A 22,023-nucleotide genomic window follows, 5' to 3' on the forward strand; every position below is an offset into this window, starting at 1 on the left:
TGGAAGTTGGCGGCGCACCTTCATCCTTCACGTGCTGATCTCCTCTGCAACAATAAAGTAACGTTAGCCCCTAACACACCAGGATTACACTTATAACACCGCGACTTAATAATGCAAGACATTCATTATTTTTAAAGTAATGCAAGATATTCATTATTTTTAAACAAATGTTTAGAAAGTATTTAAAAAGACCTGAAATTCGAAAACACTTTTGTTCTGAAAAGCTAAAATAGAAAATATTTTTTATTACAAATAGATCTGGAACATACGTCCTAAATTAAATAAATACATCTAAAGTGTTACGAGGTCTGCCTGCCACAGCGATGACAGCGAATCATGAACACTAACAGTATTTCTTATCTAGCCTTAATTAATTGGCCTGGCTGAAATATTCCAAAAAAAGTACAATTAAGTAATGTGTAATGTAGGTATTTTCATAAAATTTTAATTATTTCTGTTTTGCTATATATAGGTAGATAATAATTGAACGGCTATAATAAATATTTTTGCTTAGAAATAATTAAGAAGTACTCAAGACATGGAAATAATACGCTTTATTTTTATGATGAAGTGGTAAGGATAAAATCAAGTCAGTGAGCCTATGGATGCTCATACGCTATGTTCCAAAGGTTACACGTGGTCAAATATCTTAATAATCCATGTTGTTTCACCAAACTCTCGTTACCTATAGACTCAGTTTGGTCACGTAGATGTTCCTCAAGTCATCTCCCCATTATTAGTAGATACCAACTATTTTTTCTATCTTTAATAAATTAAGTAATATTACTGTTTACTACCATTAGTTACTTTATGTGTATCTCCGGTAAGTGTATAGTAAATAGTAGATAGAATGAAGTAATATTATTTTTAACATAAAGTGGTAATAAAATAAAATCTAGCACAGGAAAATGTAGTAATCCCTATTAGCCAACACTTTATATCGCAATGGGATGGGACGGTGTTGTTGTAGAGCTATCGAGCTTTATGACCAATGAAAACGGAACCTCTCTCGACTGAGGTAATTATAGGATTACTTATATGTGTGGCCGCTCTCGCTGACGTGAGAGCCAGATTAACAATCCGGTATGGGGATGCAATGCCTCGGCTATTGTACGACCTTAATGTTTTATTGATTTTTACATCTATGAATAAATAATGCAATATACATGCTTAAAATTATGATTTTATGATTTTAACCCAGTATTTATTGCTGTATAGAAAATTATTCAGCTTTTATGTCATGAAAGACTTATTGTGGAGCTAAACGAACATTACTTACTCACATATTTTATAAAACTTATTTCTAATAAAGCATTTATCATAGCAGGGTGTTCGTACGTACAACATTATGTTAAATGGTATGCTAAATGAGTTGCAAAATGGTAAATTATGTTTCAATAATTTTATTCTTGATACCTATGAGTGGCAATTTTAATTGCTAATATTAAAATATGCGAAAATATATACGACAACAAATTATGTTAGCATAAAACTCTGGCTTTAGAACACTTAATGTATAATTATAGAGAAAGGACATACTGTTCCCAAATATCGATAATATCAATAAGATCCTAAGTTTTCGTAATTCATCAAAATTAGTGCCATATACATATATTATCCCTTGGCGATATATTAATTAGGTCAAAACATAGTGAGCTCGTAGAGCGAGGCCGTCTGTGGCACATTGTAACGTAATATCGCCAGTTAATGAAACTTCCTTCGTGAACAAGTTATACCTAAAGCCGTGAAACAGTCAAATCACTTTTCTGCGTGTGTAAATATACGAATATATTTCCTGTATCTGTGAGTTGTCTCCGAAAGAAAATGCCTATATAATATGTTAAATTATGATGAGGTCCCGTACTTTACCGACTATCCTTCTTTGTAAAAGGTTTGTGATTAATACGCCAATATTTTTATGTGTATAAAACAATGTTTTATTCTGAAAGCTTTTGTCTTTCAAGGTCTGTCTACCCTCTGTTCTTTTGGTATCAATCAGACTTTTTTTTATATATTTTGAACTACATACATACTAGGTTCCGGTGTGGAAAATGGATCACAAAATCACAAAATGTTAATTGCAACTAATATTAATGGAAGCGTCACAGTATAATCTATACTTTATAGATTACGATTATATCGTAATCTATAAATGTACAACCACAACTACTAAGTCTAGAAAACTGACACAAACATAAATTTATGATATAAATTAAAAAATAAATTTTGAAAATTTCACCTCGCAACCCACAGATGCCAGCAATTGTGTCCAATAATTTAATAATACTAAAAATAATACTCATTATTACGTAAACTATATATTGATATATTTGTAATTTTAATGTGAATATCATAAGCTCTCTAATGGACAGAAGAGAGTTTAAAAATGTATATCAATTACACAGTGAATAGGATGGTCAACTTAGAGCCTATTTGCTCCATTTGTTCAGCGTAGGTGTTCATACATACACCACCTACGCAGACTTGTAATTAGCGGATAATGAACTGGACTCTGAATAGCTGTATCGATTAATAAATAAATTATTTATTAACTATAGGAAAATTGACATAACAATAAATCAATAAAGTCGTGAATAAATTGAAATAACAGAGGTGAACTCGCATGTGGTAATAATGTCGGCTAACGAAGCACCAGTAATGAATGAAAATATGAGGATGAAATAAGGCTACTACCCTATCCTGAGAAATTTATCAGGTAATAGTTTTACCAGTTATCACAATTATTGCGAATAGAGATAATTATTTAGAAAGACATCCTGCTTGTACAATTATTATCAAGATATAAATATATATTAGAAAAACTACGAATATAAATATAATACATAGTGTCTCTTTTCTTCTATTACCAAATTGTAAATACGTGTAAATAATAAACCAATTTGTAGGTATATTACAAGAACTTACCGATTAAAGTACTTGTCGTAATTAATAAATTATGGCTATATGTTCGCATTGTGTCGTAAATCAGTTTCAGTTAACATGTGCCTGAATGTGGAGTACTCGATAAGCTGAACCTAGATGGACGAGACGAATTGCCATTGGTTCACCTACCGCCGCCAATTTATAAAGAGCCTTCCCGCACTCCTACCCTGTAAGTCTGCTTTGGTAATTCTAATAGCAATAGGAACGTCCATCGAAATGCATGGGTCAAATCCGACCGGGCAGCACATCAATATAAATATAGAACTATACTATACATGATTGCATGTTTACATAGTCGGTACATACAGACAAACTGTTACTTAAGTTAACTTAACTGTTAAGTTGTTCTTAACTGCGTTTTGAAATATATATTATTAATTATAATTGCAACTCTAATGTTTATTCAAATAATTTCGCAGTATTATACCATGCCCATTTCATGTACCAAGTTATCAAGTACAAAAAAATAGGCGGTATTAGTCCCAAATTATAATAATAATAATATCTCTGGACAATTTATAATGATATAATGTACATAGGAAACATCTGAACTGATATAAACAATCATAATCATGAATAATGTTTATACCGTGCGAGGAATCGAACCCGCAACCATCGGAAGTAAAGCGAAAATATCGCGTAACCTGCCATACAAATAAAATGTTACGGATTACGTTTCAGGATATAAAACTCTATATGTAATAAGATCATCCTGTACCTATGCAATAAGTCTTTCCCTGATCATTATAACAGAAACATTGTATTATTGTTAGATCACGGCTTATGGTATACCTATTGCTATATTCTTGTGCGATACAAGTATGACTAACTAACAATCCATGTCCGAATAAGCTCTTAAGGTATCTGCGGATGTTAGGCGTACAATATAATGACGTTGATGGACATCAACTATAAATAATCGGGCAGAGTGACCAACGCTGCTGACATTTGGTTCTCACAATGGATGACGCTCTCAGAATTAAAGCCCTGAAACCCATATCTAGAATATTAATATATAATTTAAAGATATATAGAATATATTTTATTATATATAAAAATCTATTATATTAGCTTTACTATGTAATATTATATTATCTGTGGCTTTACACAACAATACTCTCACATTCTTGCTGGCAGCTTGTCTACCATTCTTTATTCTATATTCTTTATACCCTACTGCGTGATACGATTATAAAAAAAATTTTGAATAAATGTATATTTTATAATGTTCAACACTCCAATGATGACAATCAAGAATATGACACACTTGATGGTAAACTTATATTATTTAATAAATAGTATTATTAAAAAATAAACATATTGTCTGTTTAATAATATATTTTTAAATATGGAAATTTATTGTTTTATATATATTTTGATAAATGTCGATGCATATATTTCCAAATAAAAATAAATGGTATCGTAATGAAAACATTGAAGTGACGAGGCGAGGCTCTCGTCATGTTCGTACAAAATGCATCTGATCTATCTGCCATGGCCGACAATGTTGTTTTATAGTCCCATCGTTGTATTCCACAGTTCAATGCAGTCATCCAACGACATGACAATGCTGTGGCAAATATATTATACTTACAGCAATGTAAATTAAAATTTAATGATTCTCTTTGCAATTTTCAGAATTTACTCCCGTTTCAGGTACTCATGCTACTATTTCAGATATTATGTAATATACAGAAAATTTAAATCTTCTTTCATGTATGTTTTATTATCTGTATATTTAATATAACATAGAAAAACAGTGATCTGCGAATAGCTAAAATAATGAACGTCTACATCTGTTTATTAACACAATGTAATAATAATGATCAGCATGTAATAGTATACAAAATTTTAATGAATTCACTTAGTAAATGTGGGAAATACAATACTTAAAAAAAAACAAAAGTAACCAACTCATGTGTTCCCGACAGATATCTATGGCACATCCGTTGCATTTACGGTCGTCCCGAAGACATTACAAAAGCCATTCCCTTATCTAATGTTCTTCGTGGATTTATTTAACTTTTCCACGCCTCCACATCTCGAAAATCGTTCGATAAAGATGTCAACAAGAAAAGGTCACCGAAATCGCTGGGCGATCACACTACACAGCACAACATATTGCGTCTTTCGCGTTTATTTTTTCATACACGTTAGTAGTTAATTCGCGGCTAATGAAAGAATACTTTCTTAATAGTTTTATATTGTAACCTGAATAATTTAAATTTATTTTACTTGACTGTGTATTTCTATGCAGGTCTTATTACAAGCAGATTATATCAACCAATGTTTGATCAATGAACAACGCTACTTTTATTCATTCTTTCATTTCTTTAAATGAATGTATATATAGATATATATTTCTATACGAGCTTCGTATTATTTACGTAGATAACGTTACTGTGTACTACAAGGTTGCAGAGGTCAAGATAATTACTTCATGTAAAGAATCTGTACTTGCTCCGTTATCCCTCAGGCGAATGAACCCGATTATAGCCAAACATAACACTAAAAAAATAGAATAATCAGTATAATAATTGAAAATGTTTTAACGTTTATATAATTCATAGGTATATGATTGTACCGAAATCGGAAAATATAATATTGGGCAATTTTATACGTGAGTATAACATATTATCATGAACCATACAATAAATATCAATGTAATAGCGTATGAATGAATATCAAACCATAAAATATAACCGCAATGAAGAATGTTAACTAATTTTGAATATTAGCTCTCCATATTCTCTGTCAAAAATAAAAAATATAAGTGAAAGAATTATTTCAATACGTCTATTAGTTTCTGATTTATAGAAGTAAACGTGCGATGGGGACTCGTGTGACGGTGTGACGTCATAGTACAACACTCGCTCTGTCCGCTCGCGCTCTCAGCACGGGGTCGTCTTACGTTTCATTAGAAATTATTAATACCTTCAAAAATAACCAAACCAAATACTAGGAAATCATGTATTCTGCCGAAATGTACAAATACAACCACCAAAGTAATAGTTATTTTTATTATAACCACAAAAAAATCCAACAAATTTGATAAGTCGTTGAGTCCTCTCTTCGATGATGTAGCCACATTAAAAATGCTATAGTACGTTTACAGCCTCTGTTGGCGGCACAATCTTCGCAAGTTACGTTTAAAACTTCTTGGTCCTTTTCATTACATTCTAAACTGCAACGATAACGTATGGTAGGTACGTACGCGGTGTACGCGCGTAATTCTATCTATATATTTATCTGTATATCTATCTATATGTATATTTGACCGTACAAACATCACTTGCTCTTTTTACTTGTATGTAACCGATAACATCATCACCAAAGCTGTCTCTTGCCGACCTGTAATAAGTTACAAATAAAAATAAATAAAACGGCCTATTAATAAGATAAATCAAAATTAAAAAAGGTTTAGTACATCTGTTCAACCCACTACATTTGCAATTAATCGATATATGTGTTTAGTTAAATTTACTAAAAGAGGTACATATATTTACATATGTACATACGTACCTATAGACATAAAACTCTAACACATATTTGTTGTCTATAATGTAATACTTAAAGGGTTTGGTACTTCTGCCTATATGAGTTGCAATCAGTTGGGTATTTTTTAAAAAACACTTTAAAACAGATAAATAATTTTCTAAATAGCAAGAAAAGTTAACTTACCTTTGCATTTTTATTCCTCGCATTTCGGCGGCAACGAAATCACTATTTGTTGATAAATAATGGGCAACCATTAGTGCATCTATTTTAGGCAGATCATCCGATTGCCCTTTTTCGATTCCTTCCTCCATTTCATTAATAGAATAGTAACGTAATGCGCAAATGAAAACAAAACAAAATAGTGCACAACTCCTTAGCCACTGACCTACCGCCGACGACTCGCTACTAAGCGGAGCGGACCGTTGTAAAATGACGTCACATGTCACGTGACTGTTAGCGAGACTCGAAATTTATCGTAAGTTTAAATGCCTATAAAATCAAAACTAAGGTACGATTATTAATTCCAGTCAGTAAAATGACATTTCCAGTGTTGCAGGTTTTTAGTCCCAAATAAATAGTGATGTGGTAGAATCGAGTTTTTAACATTAAAAGTTAGTCGAGATTACATTTTTTTTATTCAATATCAAATTGCCTTTATACAAATAAAAATTCTAGTATTAATTCCTCTGAATCTCTTTTTACATTTATTCCCAGCTTTTGTAATAATGTTATAGTGAGAAATTTTAATATGCTGGTAAGGTCCATATTCCTAAAATCGTATTGTTTAATATGTATTAAATATTTAAAATTAAAAAAAAAGTCTTCGATACCTAATAAAATAAAGCATGACTAAATGTCTAAGTCTATTGATTGCCGGACATCACTATTGTAGCGGGTCACCCTTTTTTGTATCAGTGATAGTTGCACTTGTCATTTTACTGACTGGAATTAATAATCGTACTTTAATAAGTATTTTTGACTAAAACAAAAACTAATATGTATACAAGCTTTATATATGCTATTGCTACACCAAACTTTCAACCGATTTGGCATACTTATTAACATTTTTCATTCCTAATAGGTATATAGCGGTCTAATGTAGATCTGCACGTCTAATCTCGATATCCATTTCAATCCAATATATTGATTTTCTGAAACTGAATCAAACTAATGACAAGAATTTATAATTTAAGTAATGTAGAGTTGCGAAACGATGCAATACTAAGTATTGCCATATTAAGAAGAATGAAAATAATCGGGTAACAAACTAGACAATGAACCCGCCAATAAAGTTCGACGGCAACTGAGTCACTTGCCCGTATGGCTTTCTAATCAGATTATGGTAAATTCTCACCAATCGAGAGTTGGAGATTGCCTAAACGATGATCGAGGGCAAATTGCATTCTGATCGAACTCACAGCAAACCCACAAATATCTGAAACCCAATTTTCTGAATTAAACGACTAATTCAAGGAGTTCAGTTCATTAACTTTGTGGAAAAAATGACGATTGAGCAGTTCAAGAAAGAATAAAAATTTGTTAGGCTATAAATTAACCGGGCCCCGAGGGTGAGGCTCGCAATCTGCATTAGCCGAGACGCACTTCTCTCCAACGATTAAATGAAATTTCACGGCCGGTTGCCTACAGAAACTCACTGGACAAAGGCCTGGGATATTTAAATTGAATGCTTTTAATCCGGCAACCTCTTCCACTTTTTTCTTGGGAGTAGGATTGAAAAAGGATACTCAATGCGCACGGATGATTACAAACTTATTTATAAACGGAAAGATTTTACGGAAAGATTATAATACATTATCATGGTGTATAGGTAGGTAGTTATTTCAGTTGAAACAATAAATTTATAGCAAACACATATGCCTAATAAGTAGATGTAAATGGATAGCCTTAATCGTTATCGTTAGCTGTTTTATTGACTTTATATTTTACTTTTCATTTATTATTTACCTAGTAATAAATGAAAAGTAAAATATAACTAGTGTCAGCTTTAATTTTAAATATATGTAACATCATGTTAATACTATCTCAAGAGAGATAAGGTTTTATAAAATAAAATATGTTAAAAAAAAATTACTTACAGTATCCATAGTGACATTGGCAATATATAGATATTATCTTTATAAATTTTGTATAAAAGACAGAAAGTATCTTGAATACTTAGCAGTCTATTTGTATATCTACTATAAAATAAATACAAACGTTTTTATATCGGTTTAATAGAAATAATTGAAGCAACTCCACATGGGAATTGCTTCAATTTACTAGAGTACACCATAAATTACATGTGATCAACCTGTATACACACTGAAGTATGTCTCAGTAAATATAAAATCAAAAGAAAATAAAAAATATTGATTTTACAATATTTTCCTATTCAATAAATTTATTGAAGAGGGCATTCAACCAAAATACCTAAGGATATTCTTACTGCTTTTGGTTGGAGCTATCGATTTGTCAGTCATTCACGCTTTGTTGCACACAGTAATTGGCAAATTAAGAAATGTCACCGATGCTAAATTCGTATTATTGATATATGTTCATAGAAACTATATTGGAAGATATTATTAAATTACACGATATATACAAAGACTATTTGTAAGTTATTATTACCTACTTACGTACTGGTATTGTATATATAAAACAATTGTATGCAAGTACATATGTATGTACTTTTATTAAAAATAAGTTATATAAAATTGTATTATTTCTAGTATAATTATTATGTACTAGCTGTTCCCGCGGTTTCATCCGCATAAATCGCTCCGCTTATATGTGATTCTGATGTATCTAAATATATATAACACAAAAGTGATTGACGTAGTGATCTCTCAACGCACAGCCCAAACCACTGGACGGATCAGACTGAAATTTAGCATGCCGGTAGATGTTATGACGTAGGCATCCGCAAAGAAAGGATTTTGATTAATTCTACCCCCAAGGGGATAAAATAGGGGATGAAAGTTTGTATGAAACTTTGTCAATTTTAATCCGATCGAGCTGAGACTTTGCATGCATAAAGCTACTTGACGTAGGCATCCCCTAAGAAAGGATTTTGATAAATTCCACCCCTAAGGGGATAAATTAACGCGAGCGAAGTCGCGGGCAAAAGCAAGTAAGCTATATTACTGTAGTCTCATCAAAATCCATTCAGTAGTTTTTGCATGAAAGAGTAACAAACATCCATCCATACTCACAACTTTCGAGTTTATAATATTAGTAAGATAGTATATTAACATTTCATTATGTATAATATATGTATTCTTGCATTTGTTGTTAATAATACATAAGGCATCATTGGTATTCATCGACAGTCTGCGAGTAATACATTAAATCATTGGCGTTCAACTAGCTGGAATAAATCTCTTTGATGATGTATCCACTCTTGCCCTTAATAATTAATAGTTTAATCATTTACAAATCAATTTAAATATTACTGTAAATTGCAAGTCGTATATAGTTCTGCATAAACAGAACACGTTTTTAAAAAACTAGCCTTTTTTTTAAAAAACGTCTAGACTAGACTAGACTAGAGCAAACATCAGAATTAAGACACACAATTTTTACTAATAATATAACAATTTATTTAATGATCATGCCATATTCCATTTTGCCTTCAGATAGAGCTCCTTGCCGTTTCTGACAAATAAAATAAGTTAAGGAATAATATTAAAAATTAATGTCCCGACTACTAACTCTATCAAAGACAATAATATATTAGGAAATCGTACTTACGGATCTAATAACCTCATAATATGAATGATTTTCTCAATGCCTGGCACTCGATTTAAATATTTTAGTAGGCTTATCTTTCACTCGACTTTTAGTATGATTAGTGTATTCTTAAAGTATTACATATACCTAAACCCGGATTAAAATATGTATTATATTCTATATATAGACTTCTCCAAATAATTATAAAAAATATAAAAAGTGGATTTGTCCAACAATTTTTTTTTTTAATTACATGTACAATTCACTGTCTATAAAATAAAATATAATCTATGTGTAACTGTTAAACAATTATTATATTGGACCATAATTACAACGTAGGTAAAGAATAATCTTTATATTACTAGATTATAACTAGAAACATAAGTTTCTAGTTATAATCTAGTATTATGTACTTATTACTGTACTAGTAGCGCCCGTGACGTAAGAGTAAATAACATTAATAACTAATAAGAATATATGCTAATTTATCCCTTTACGTTGGTTTGTCATTAGTTTTAGGTTTTATAATAGTTCTTTATATATGGGGCAAATATTCATCAACATACCTACTTCATACAACATAACTATTCTTAATACACACAGATAAACAAACAATTTTAGTGGAGTCATGATTTTATGATATTATTAAATGCAAAGAAAAGAAGATAATGATATGTCTATATATAATAGTAATCACTACAGAATTCTATGTTACATCAATAAACGTATTTTCTAGTACAAGTGGGTGTATACAATATGTGGGTAATATATACAATATGTGAGTAGTATAGGGAGCACCCAGACACTGACCAAACTTTATCAGATGCTGCCTCGTCTTTTCTATCCGTTTACAAGATTTCTATTAATCTCTATAACAGAAACTCTTTTTATTGTCATTTTTAATTGTATCTCATAAAATAATTTTTGTATGATAGAAATTATTTTTCTTTCTCATAATTTCTAAAAAGGTTCGAAATAAAATCTTGATTTGACATCGATAGTTAATAATTCCGGACAAAGTTTCATTTCAGTTTGGGTCTCGGAATCGAAAGTATGGCTGGGTATCCGTTTCGCACTAATCGAGCAATTTCTCCCATGTTATTAAGGGAAAATGGGAATGTTCGCAGGCCGTTGCGTTCTCAGAACGAGTTTCTTATAGACGGTATTGAATTTTTAAACAAATTTTTCGACCCGCTGCCGCCCGAACCGACACCCACTTTATGTTATATAGGATTAGAACGTTATTACACTATTATACCTTTTCATGAATAATTTCTACTTTCATAGTTCATAACAGATGAGCGCCTACTATTAATAATATAGCATCTACATTCGATGAATAGAATCATTTGAATGTCTAATCAACTGGTAATCATTATAACTAACTTACTTGGTTTTCAGCAAAATGCTAAATGTGGTTTATGTTGTGTACTGTAAATGTAGGTTTTATTGATATCATTAAAAATCGTAATAAAAGTTTTATTACGATTTTTTATTAATGACTAATGTTAGAATTTTAGTAGATACAGTTAGATTTAGATATTAAATTCAAAGTCACCAATGATGTTTACAGCTAATCGGATACCACATTGTTGTATGTGATCAACGGAGACATTTTTCGGATTGCAAATAACCAGAAATGTACGCGATAAAATCAAAATGTAACATTTCAACATAAAATGTTACTCATAATTATTATGAGATGTTATGTATTGGATCGTCTCGTTTCATATATATATATGTATTTTATAATAGATAAAAGTAAAAAGAATTTAAAGTTAGCTATAAAACATCGAAAGTTAAGGACAATTTAAATATATACTACAAAACACAAACGGTATTTCCCTGGGGCAACGTTAATGTTCCGGTGCTGGCGTGGGCCATTCGACCGAATCTCTGGAAATTAAGGCAGGAAAAAGTCAATAAATCCAAGAAAGAAGCTGGAGCAGATAACGAATGTCTCTGGGAGCGACGCGACACCGCGCCACGAAAATCGCGCCCCTGTTAATGTGACACTAAGACCCTCTACGAGGTGGAAGGGTAAACAAAACACCAGGGGACACGGCATTATTTATTTTCTAAAAACTCAACTTCAACTCCAGATTTTAGAGATAGGCAAATGCCTAATTTAAGTACGAGCGCACAAAGTTTTTATTAGATTACGGATGGAACTTTCGGGATGGTTAGCTGCCCACGAAACTTTTTGATCAGTTACGTAATCTTTAGGAAGTATCTCACATTAATCTATCTTATTGATGAGTGCCAAAGAAGGTCGCTTATATGGACAGTGTTAAACAAAATTTTGTGACTTTAAAGCAACGCTATAAAAAGAATATCTTAAAAACAGTACCTATACTAATACAAAATCTATTAAAAATGTATCTATATGCATATAAAATTTTCCCTGAGATAAGTACTGTGGGTATTCGCGGTATGTAATATTATAGATGTATATAATGTAAATTCACAGAATGCCTACTGTACCATTTATTTCTTTTCATTTCATCATTTGTATTGTACCTTTTACTAATAGGTAGATAGGTACAACCGAACTATATCATTCCAACAATATTTACATAATTATTGTATTTTGGGTTACTTTTTATTATTATTTTTAGCTCTAAACACTATTACACATTTTGCATTATGGTTAAACATCTCGACTAACATTTAATTATTATTTTCAACTTAATATACCTTCGGTATTCTTTCTTAATTGGTTTTCTGTTTTTGACCATTCTCAATGATATCTTTTATATATATATATATATATATAAGGAGCAAACTATCGACCTAATATAAATAATAGTTTTTGTTTGTAACCTAAATTTATGATTCCAATATGCAAATAAGATGGATATATTTGATAAGTAATACGCTCTAACTTAGTAAATTTGTTTTTACCAAATTAATTTAATTAATTCAATAAAGTGTACACATTTGGGATATATACAATAACCACGAAATTAGGTTAAAATATAAGTAGTAGCTACTATAAGTTACTACCTTAAATGGACCTCTTGCTCAAAAAATACTAAATGTAGATATTATATAAGGTTTATAAATATTGTGGGAGAGTTTAAAATATATATTACAGTAATCTTTAATGATAATAGATAATTAATCTATGCGCGTTTAATAAATTATATAATGAACATTTATCGTTCTTTGTTAATTTAATCCATCGTTAACGGAGCGTCGTCCTGCGATCCACCCATGAGGAAAGGGAAAAACAAATAAAAGCGCATTTACTGAGCGATTAATATTCGACGGACTACGGTCTCGACTCCCTGACCGCATCGTTTGTTTAACCTCTTCTGTCAATTTGATTTCCGACCTCCGGGGTATGTAATTTCCATTACGGAGGCCAGACTCTTTGTTTGTCTACACGCCGCCCAATAAGCCCGGCCCGCTCAAATCTCTGTTTAATCTATAAGAAAACCATGTATATGGATGCAGGTATTGACTAAAAATATGTGAATTATCTATGGTTTTGTCAAAATTACATTGGACTAACATTATAGAACACGAACTCAAATAGATAGATATAGAAATGATAAATAAAATAATACGACATACAAAGATTTTTATGAATTGCAGGAAGTAAAAAAATTTAAAGGGAACTCTCATGGGAATCATATTTCATAAAAAGTCAGCCTGCACAACATTGTACTCTCAATTAAATAAAGGCAATCGTTGTATAAAACAATTCATGTTTCTCGAAAAAAAATTGACATTTTTAAACGTAACCACTTAAATCGTGTAATAAAAAGATATTTAGGAAAATTGGTGTCCACATTGTTTAACTCCAGTAAGAAATATATAAACTTAATAAATTGTAATAATCAAAACAACTTTAAATATTCTGTTCTTCCTCTTTATTGCGTAAGTCTCTTCTCTGCCTATAAATGTATTTATAGATAAATTACTTTGAACAAAAGGTTAAACTGCACTGTTGCTGTTGCAATGTATACACTACACGTTGTACAGATTAAGCTTTTCTTACTACTATTACTATTACACACACAGCAATGAGATTCTCAGGGTGTGTCTCATACATAGAAGAGTACGGCATTCATGTTCGAGATAGCAGTCTTCAGACGCATAGACAAATGCATGCATTATTATATTTCAAGGAGAGGAGATAATGTTACCGCTATAAATGGAATTGGGTACACAAAACTACACCAGTTTCAATCGTCTAATTGCAACTCACCAGCAGATTTTAAATATATTTTAAACTTAATTTATCTGTGGAGCCAATCAAATTAAGAATTTCAGTTTTTTTTCGTTCACAAAATTCCTAGTAATCGTAATAATATCTACGTTTTATAAGTCATTTAGAGTTCTACGAAGAGACTAAGTAACTATTTTATTGTTTGCTAAAGACAAAACTTTAAAATAGAATTTGTGATTCTAATTTAATATTTTTCGTGAGGTTATAATAAAATTTATTAATTAGGATTAATATACTGCTATTACCTACGGTTATTATATACGAGTACTTATTAATAATCTATGAGTGTGCTGTCAAAAGCAATTATACTATAAAATTATTATCTATTGTTTTTTAAATAAAATAAATTCAAACACTACTGTTTTGATATAAATAAATTTATATTTTATTTTAATTTTTTTTCTTAGTCTAATTATTTAAAGAAAAGTTCTTCAACAATAGTCGCCTCAAAGTCGTCTCTCCTAAACTTCTACTTACATATGTAGATCTAAACTATAAACTCAATTCAAAATAGGTATATGTAAGTATAGACATGATTTTTCGACTCTGACAAATAACAATTTCGCAGGCATTATTTAGCGATTCTGCATTTTAGCATATTATGCGCTTAACTAGAAAAAGATATTGTACCTATGTGCCGATTTCTGTCGTGCAGGAATATAATGTACTTAAATAAATATATTATAAAAGTGTATTGACGTAAAGATTAAAGTAATATTTTCATGTATTAAAAATGAATAAGTAAAATATATTTCAATTGCTTGATGAATTATTAAAGTATAAGTGATCGCTGAGCCTAGTTTATAGTGCCATTCGCGACCAGAATTCGAATCAAACTCATCTCATTAGGAAGTAAGAGAAAACTTGGATTAGTTGACCAACTCCTAAGTTAATGAATTGCGTGGTTCTTTACAGTATGCGGAATGTCCAACTGCAACCTTGTCCTTTAATAAGACATATCTACGCCTAACTATTGTAAGTTCACAAGTAAGTTTAATAAGACTTACATATCTATTTAAGTATACATATATATCTATTTAAGTTCCCAAATTAATAATTCTGAACAGTTGTTCGTTATAGTTGTACCTAGGTGTTTTAAGAAGTAGGTATTCGTTATTATATTGTACAAAAAATAAAATGTTTAAACTGAAACTATCATTAGTGATTAAGTTGGAATAAATAACTCCAAAAAGAACCAGAATTGATTTTGATAATTAGAGTATACATTTTGAAATAGGAATAGAAATACTAAACCAATATTAAAAAGACGATGAAATTTCAAAATAAATTTCATCGTCTTTTTAATATTGGTTGAAAATGCACGACAAATATTTTCAATCCTATTTGTTTATTATTAAATATATTAAAATCGTACAGAATCTATGTAAAAGTTTGACATTAAATTTAAATTGTTTTCATAATAATATATATTTATTCTTGTTAATTACTACAGCTTCTTGTAGTAAATATATAGTTTTAGACAATTATTTATCACAACGCAAATCTAAATGCTAGATCGGCTTTTATCTATCACGGAAGAGGTTTCCTCATCAGATCGTAAAAACGCTTGATTTAAAACGTTCTCTACCAAAAATTTTTTGCAGTATGAAATCAACTGAAATGTAAAAAACAAATTATTTAAAAATGTAGGCAAAATATATCTATGTATGAATTACGTTTACAGAAAAATCTTGTAATATTAAAACTAAAATAAGTAGTTTCCAAAATTGCTTTCTCTCATAAATAAATTAAACCAATTCTACGGTATTTTCCCCTAAATAATAGCAGCGCTTCTTTGTTTTCTATTCATGTAGGTAATGTGGGCAGTATATAGCGATTGTAAATACTATATTTGGCTATTGAATGGAGAAACAAATTGCCAGTTGAATGATAATGTCGTCTGTGCTAATAGTGTACGCTAGAAGTAATGCATAAAAGGAAGTGAAGGAAATATCATATCACCGTTCATCACTACAAAAATACGACGATTGACTTTCTCTGATGTACCCATCAAATTTGCTTTCATACATACATAAATATATTAAAATTTAAAAATATCAATACCTTATTATGATGGTCCTTAACTATTACATTTATTCTTTTAATCTCGTGTTTCAAATGTGTATCGTCCTCTAAATATTTATTAACTGTCCAAAATTCGCCACTCAAGATTACAGGTAAAATATATGGATAGCCTAAAATATATATCTCTATGTAAGTATTCGTTTAAGCTAGTTACTATGTTCAGATATTACTTGTTATGATTTAAAAATCAAAGGAAGCCATATACACAATATACACAATTATAAACACTAATTACACGAGGAAACTAAAAAAAAAATACAATAATAATAATAATACCTAATCTCCATTTAACATACTACCTAAATAATCTACTGCCATCCTACAAAACTCCAGCAAATTACAAGTAATGTCTAGATCTGGAAAGCGACTAACTACACCGTTATCCTCATAATGGCATAATAATTTAAAATAATAAATAAATAAAATATCATATGTGCTTGCCAAGTTTTATTTATTCTATTCATTAAAACTGTAATGAAGATGGCAGTTCATTTTGTTATTAAACGTAATTTATTTAAGAAAGACTGTAGTAAAATATATTTAATTGATTGTAAAACAGGATCATAAAATTACATATACATACCTTTTACAGTTCCAAGAGAACCATCACTTATTACACCCAGGTTGCAATAAACTTTACTCCCGTTCTCACTCGAACGTGACAACCAAATTGCTTGCAAAGTTTTAGCGAATTCTGCAGCTCTAAAAATACATCCGTAGGGATTTTTCGATGCACATGATGTTACCTATTAAATAAACTGATTTATTTGATTAATCTAAATTTAAAAAATATGATTTTATAAATCACTAGCTGTTACTCGCGACTTGGTCTGTTCTTGTTAGACAAAAAATAGCCTATGTTTATCCAATCATTTATCAAATAATTCAGTCCTTTAGCATGAAATAATAACAAACAAATAGAGACACTTGTACCCTAGAGTATAGTTAAAATACAACCAGATACGTCTCAATAATAAACACGACTCATCATTAAATTAAAATTATCATGTTATTAGTAAATCTTTTAAAATAATATATTTTCTTTCCCCTGTAGGTATTAGTTAAGGTGTTCCCTATATCTAATGTCTCCTTTTCTGTGATTATGTTACATTATCATACCTCAGGTAGATAACCAAATAGTTAAATCTAGAGCTGCCGTAAGCTTGAGATCAATACTCGTTTATTCAAATCTCAATATTTCTATTAGATTAAGTCCATATTTTAAGAATTGGTTCGTTCAAGACTTGGTTACCTTATCTATAAATTCTTTCTTCATCCACGAATCATTAAATTGAGTATGATCTAAATTAAAGGAGTCTAGCTGATTTTTCCCCAATGCTTCCCAATCACAATTTGGTAAGTCATTGACTGTGTCGTAAATGATAATAGGTTTATCAACTTCAACATGAAGAACATCATCATTCGCGGCCCAAACATGAACATTATTGATCGTATAGCATTGCACCTGTGCAACAAATCAAATTTACTAACAGTTATGTAATATACTTTCATATACTATGTACATTTGAATAGCGGCTTTTCCAGTTTATGACTTGTAATATACCTATCAAGTACACAATATAGGTACTTATATAAAGCGCATTTTCATATAGCCTAGTTTCAATCATGCATTGCACTTTACCGTCAATCCTCCATAAAATATAGCAGTAGTAAACCGGTCCAAGAAGAGGATTGTAGAAAGGAATTATCAATAATGTGAACTAATTATTCCATCGCTAGTACCTAATATAGCAAGTCGGGTTGACATCCACCTAGTTCCTCCTGCAAACATCATGATAAGTAGCTGGTGAATGTGTGTGTTTGTTATGCACTTATATGGGTAAGTAATATGAAAACTTTGTCCATTGAAACATTTCGATAAAATTATATCCACCGCAGTAACTGTAGACTACTGGGCGAAAAAATTGGTATATATACCAAGGCTACAGTGATAAAATATCATAATCAGACGTCAATATAATCATGACCAGTCTAATTATATATTTTACAGGTTCCACTAAATCCTCTTGTACACATTGATCTACGTTACGTACCTACTGTTTTATTATGGATGATAATGGAACGGTGCACGCGCCTGCGCTAACTGTTACGCCACGCTGGCGGGGCACCAGTGGAAGATGATAAGATCAGCATGAGATCAGATCAGTTAACCCATCATTACAAATTCACCAAGAATTTATGACGATGGTTTTAAGGACGAACCGCGTGGAGGTCAATCTGATATGCAATAGATATAGAAGAAAAGTAAACAAATATGTACCTTCAAATAGTCTCCTAATACTGATTTAGCAGCACCAGTTATTGACGTAGGGCAAAAAAATATATTAGTAGGTATATTTTTCGAAAATGAAAGAAGAATATCCATCGTAACCAAACCATCGGCAACTATTATTGGCTTAATCGACTTCTTTATTACTTTTTTATTTTTCAATGTATTATCCGTATTATCAAGTGTTTCTTCTTCAGTGGAGCTCTTTACTAGCAAATTATGGGCTATTTTTATAGTCAAATAGAAAGTATCAAACTGTTCATCGATGTCAATTCTATCAAAATCTACTTTATTAGGATTTGGAAAATTTGTCATAAAACAAAATACATCAGCGTCTGAAAAACTATCACAAAAAAAAACTGTGGTTTCGTATAATTAATGAATAATCTAGTAATTATTTAATTATATAAGTACATTTCTATATATGAATTTCAATCGTCATAGACTTTTACCTATGCCTAAGTGTAGGAATAGGTACATGTATAAAAATCTCAGTTAAAGAAAATTCATGTATTTGAGAACACATGATCACCTACATTATCGATTCTGATATTTTGTATCCTATTTAATGCACTTACTTATTTTACAGTAGGTTAAGCATTACCTATAATATACGAAATATTTTTTATTTAAATTATCCTAGTTTCTAACATAAACAGAACAGAAGCTGTAGAGTCAGAAAGACTTTAAGGATATCCAAAAATGATTGTGTATATTTATTTACTACATGATCATGACTTGGGTTAGATTTAAAATCTCATCTGATTGAGTGCTAATATAGACCAGTTTAGCACAACACTGGTTTCCCTCGAGGCTGCTGACCCCAATTACAATATATTAGCAACCATTTATTTATATTCATATGAAGGTAAACAAAAAACTATATCAATAAAAGTTATTTGTAATTTAGATTACGTAGACATCTTTACTTAGACTTAATGAAAGAGGGAAAATAAGCATAACTAGGCATAATTTATACTTAGTTAATCTACCTGGGCAAATCAGATGTGACTTCAATAGAATTGTTACATGAAAATGCACAACCAATTAATTCTAGTTTAAGTGCTTCAGCAGAAGGCTTTTCATTAGAGTAAACTAAAAGAATCAGGTCAATTAGTTGATTGGATCCAAAAACTGCACCAGATAATATTTTAACAATAGTCAACTGCGAGCCGGGCATAAGAGGATTAACCATCAGGACTTTCAAAGGAGTTAACGTGATATTGGTTTGAAAATTCATTTCAAAATAACAATTTATTAGAAAAACACGTTGAATTTCTAAATTCACAATCCGCTAATCCACTAAATGGAAGTCACTCTTACATCACTCAAAGCTATTAAGATCAGTATTTACTCATTGAACAGATTGAATTTTGACATCTTACTAACAAAAAAGTTTATGTTATAAATCTGATGACCACAATGATTATGTCATTATATCATGTGCGCTGTAGCATGATGCGGGTGACAGTTTCATTAATATTTTGTTTCACTCTTAAAAGTTACCGCGACTTACAAAATATGACTTAGTATTTCGGCTGTACATATGAATACCTAAACACAAACACTACAAATGGCCTAAAATATGGTCGAGCGCAGTGATGGCTGGCTCATCCAACATACTCGTGAACGAGTGAAGTTTGTAAGGACTGGTCTGCTCTTATCACTACGACTGATTTAATCTAATTGTGTTTTTATAATTGACTCTAATAAATTGATGCTGGTTGGTAGTTTGTATTCACACGTTTCGACTTGGAAAATGTGGACTTACAAGGATTATTTAAAAGAGCAACACACTAGTTTCTTGCTCGTTCTTCTTGTGATTAGACAGCTTTCCGAACGAGCGGTAAATTAAAAAAAATGTTATTACTATTCAAAAGTGCTTAAATTAAGTTTATTTGAATAAATGATTTTCTATTCTATTCTGTACCACATTCGTAATATATTAATTCATTAATAACAATTGTTAAATGTAAAATTAGTAACTGTCACCCGCACAACTCTATAGCGCACACAGTATACACTGTGTATCCGACTACAAAATATTGAAGCTTTTGTTTAAATAGTCGTCTGTATAAGTAAGTACCTCTACGTTACATAGTTTAACCACTAAGGAGCATGCTATGTATGATGTTTCTATTGAAGGATGAGATAATGACAAGGCAGTATATATGTATGGTATGACAAGCAAGGTACACACTGTGCGTGTATGTGTATTTAACATTTCAATCTGAATGTCTATAAAACATATAAATATATAGTATTATACAACACAGGATTGCTGAACGATGATAGCTGGCTGACGAATACGTAGTATGATTATGTTAACGATAAAGTGTACGCAGACAAATCAGCCTTCAAAAAGTACCATGATTACCTTATACTGACGGCCAGTCACATTTGGTGACTTGTAATTGTCAATATTGTCATCGTCACATCTACTAATGCATGGTACTATGTATATCGAAATGCGTCTTCAGTTCACATCACCAGGTAAAAATTATGATCGCCTTTCACCGTACTACTGAAATAAGTAAAATTCACACACCATGGAAAGCAAAAAAGAATTAAATATACCAAATATTTTATAATAACAATAAATCTTAGAATTTATCTACAGTTGTTAGTTCGTTCGTTTTCCGTTTATTACCCATATTTGGAATGTATGCACAGTTTCATTAAAATATATTATTTTTTAAATACACATCTTTCAACTATATTTATATAGGTACGTATATAATTTTTGACATATGTTCCTCTAAAAATATATCAATAAAATTTTACATGCAGATAGATTGAGTTACAACGACATTCTACACACACATATCACTACACTATTTTTTATCAGCAACGGCAGTGTGTCTGTTTGTATAACTTTCAAGACTAAGGCTGGATTCCACCAATCATAGTATAAACACGTTCAAGGAAACGGAGTTCAGCGTAAATTCGAGAAAAGAACGACGTTGAGATCAACGTCGTTCCTTTACTAAGGCTTTTGGCGAAATTAGTTACATCGCGCAGCAACTAGATTTCAATCATGAGGTTGGCATTCGTACTCTGTACTGTCTATACATGTGTATTTATTTTATTTCAAAACTAAATATTATTTCGTAAATCATTTGTGATCTCAATAATATAATGTAAAATAATCTAGGGATTTCCAAAGCCGTAAAGCTTAATATTATGACGTATAAGAAATGACATTTCGAATGACATAGTTTTGACATAACATTGACGCGTC

General features: G+C 30.7%; 1 protein-coding gene across 1 annotated transcript; it reads right to left on the reverse strand.

Annotated features, from left to right (window-relative positions):
- Window positions 1-15,911: 15,911 nt before the first annotated feature.
- Window positions 15,912-20,774, reverse strand: LOC131847956 (malate dehydrogenase, cytoplasmic-like). The gene is made up of 6 exons (XM_059197686.1): window positions 19,775-20,774; window positions 18,774-19,125; window positions 17,745-17,957; window positions 17,076-17,238; window positions 16,472-16,602; window positions 15,912-16,022 (listed from the first exon to the last, which is right to left on the reverse strand). Exons 1-6 carry the CDS (start codon window positions 20,020-20,022, stop codon window positions 15,912-15,914), a joined length of 1,218 nt encoding a protein of 405 aa, XP_059053669.1. The 5' UTR covers window positions 20,023-20,774.
- Between the last annotated feature and the right edge of the window lie 1,249 nt (window positions 20,775-22,023).

The sequence above is a fragment of the Achroia grisella genome, unplaced genomic scaffold (genome assembly GCF_030625045.1).
Source record: "Achroia grisella isolate CSIRO2021 unplaced genomic scaffold, CSIRO_AGI_Agris_v1 utg544, whole genome shotgun sequence".
NCBI classification, from domain to species: Eukaryota; Metazoa; Arthropoda; class Insecta; order Lepidoptera; family Pyralidae; genus Achroia; species Achroia grisella.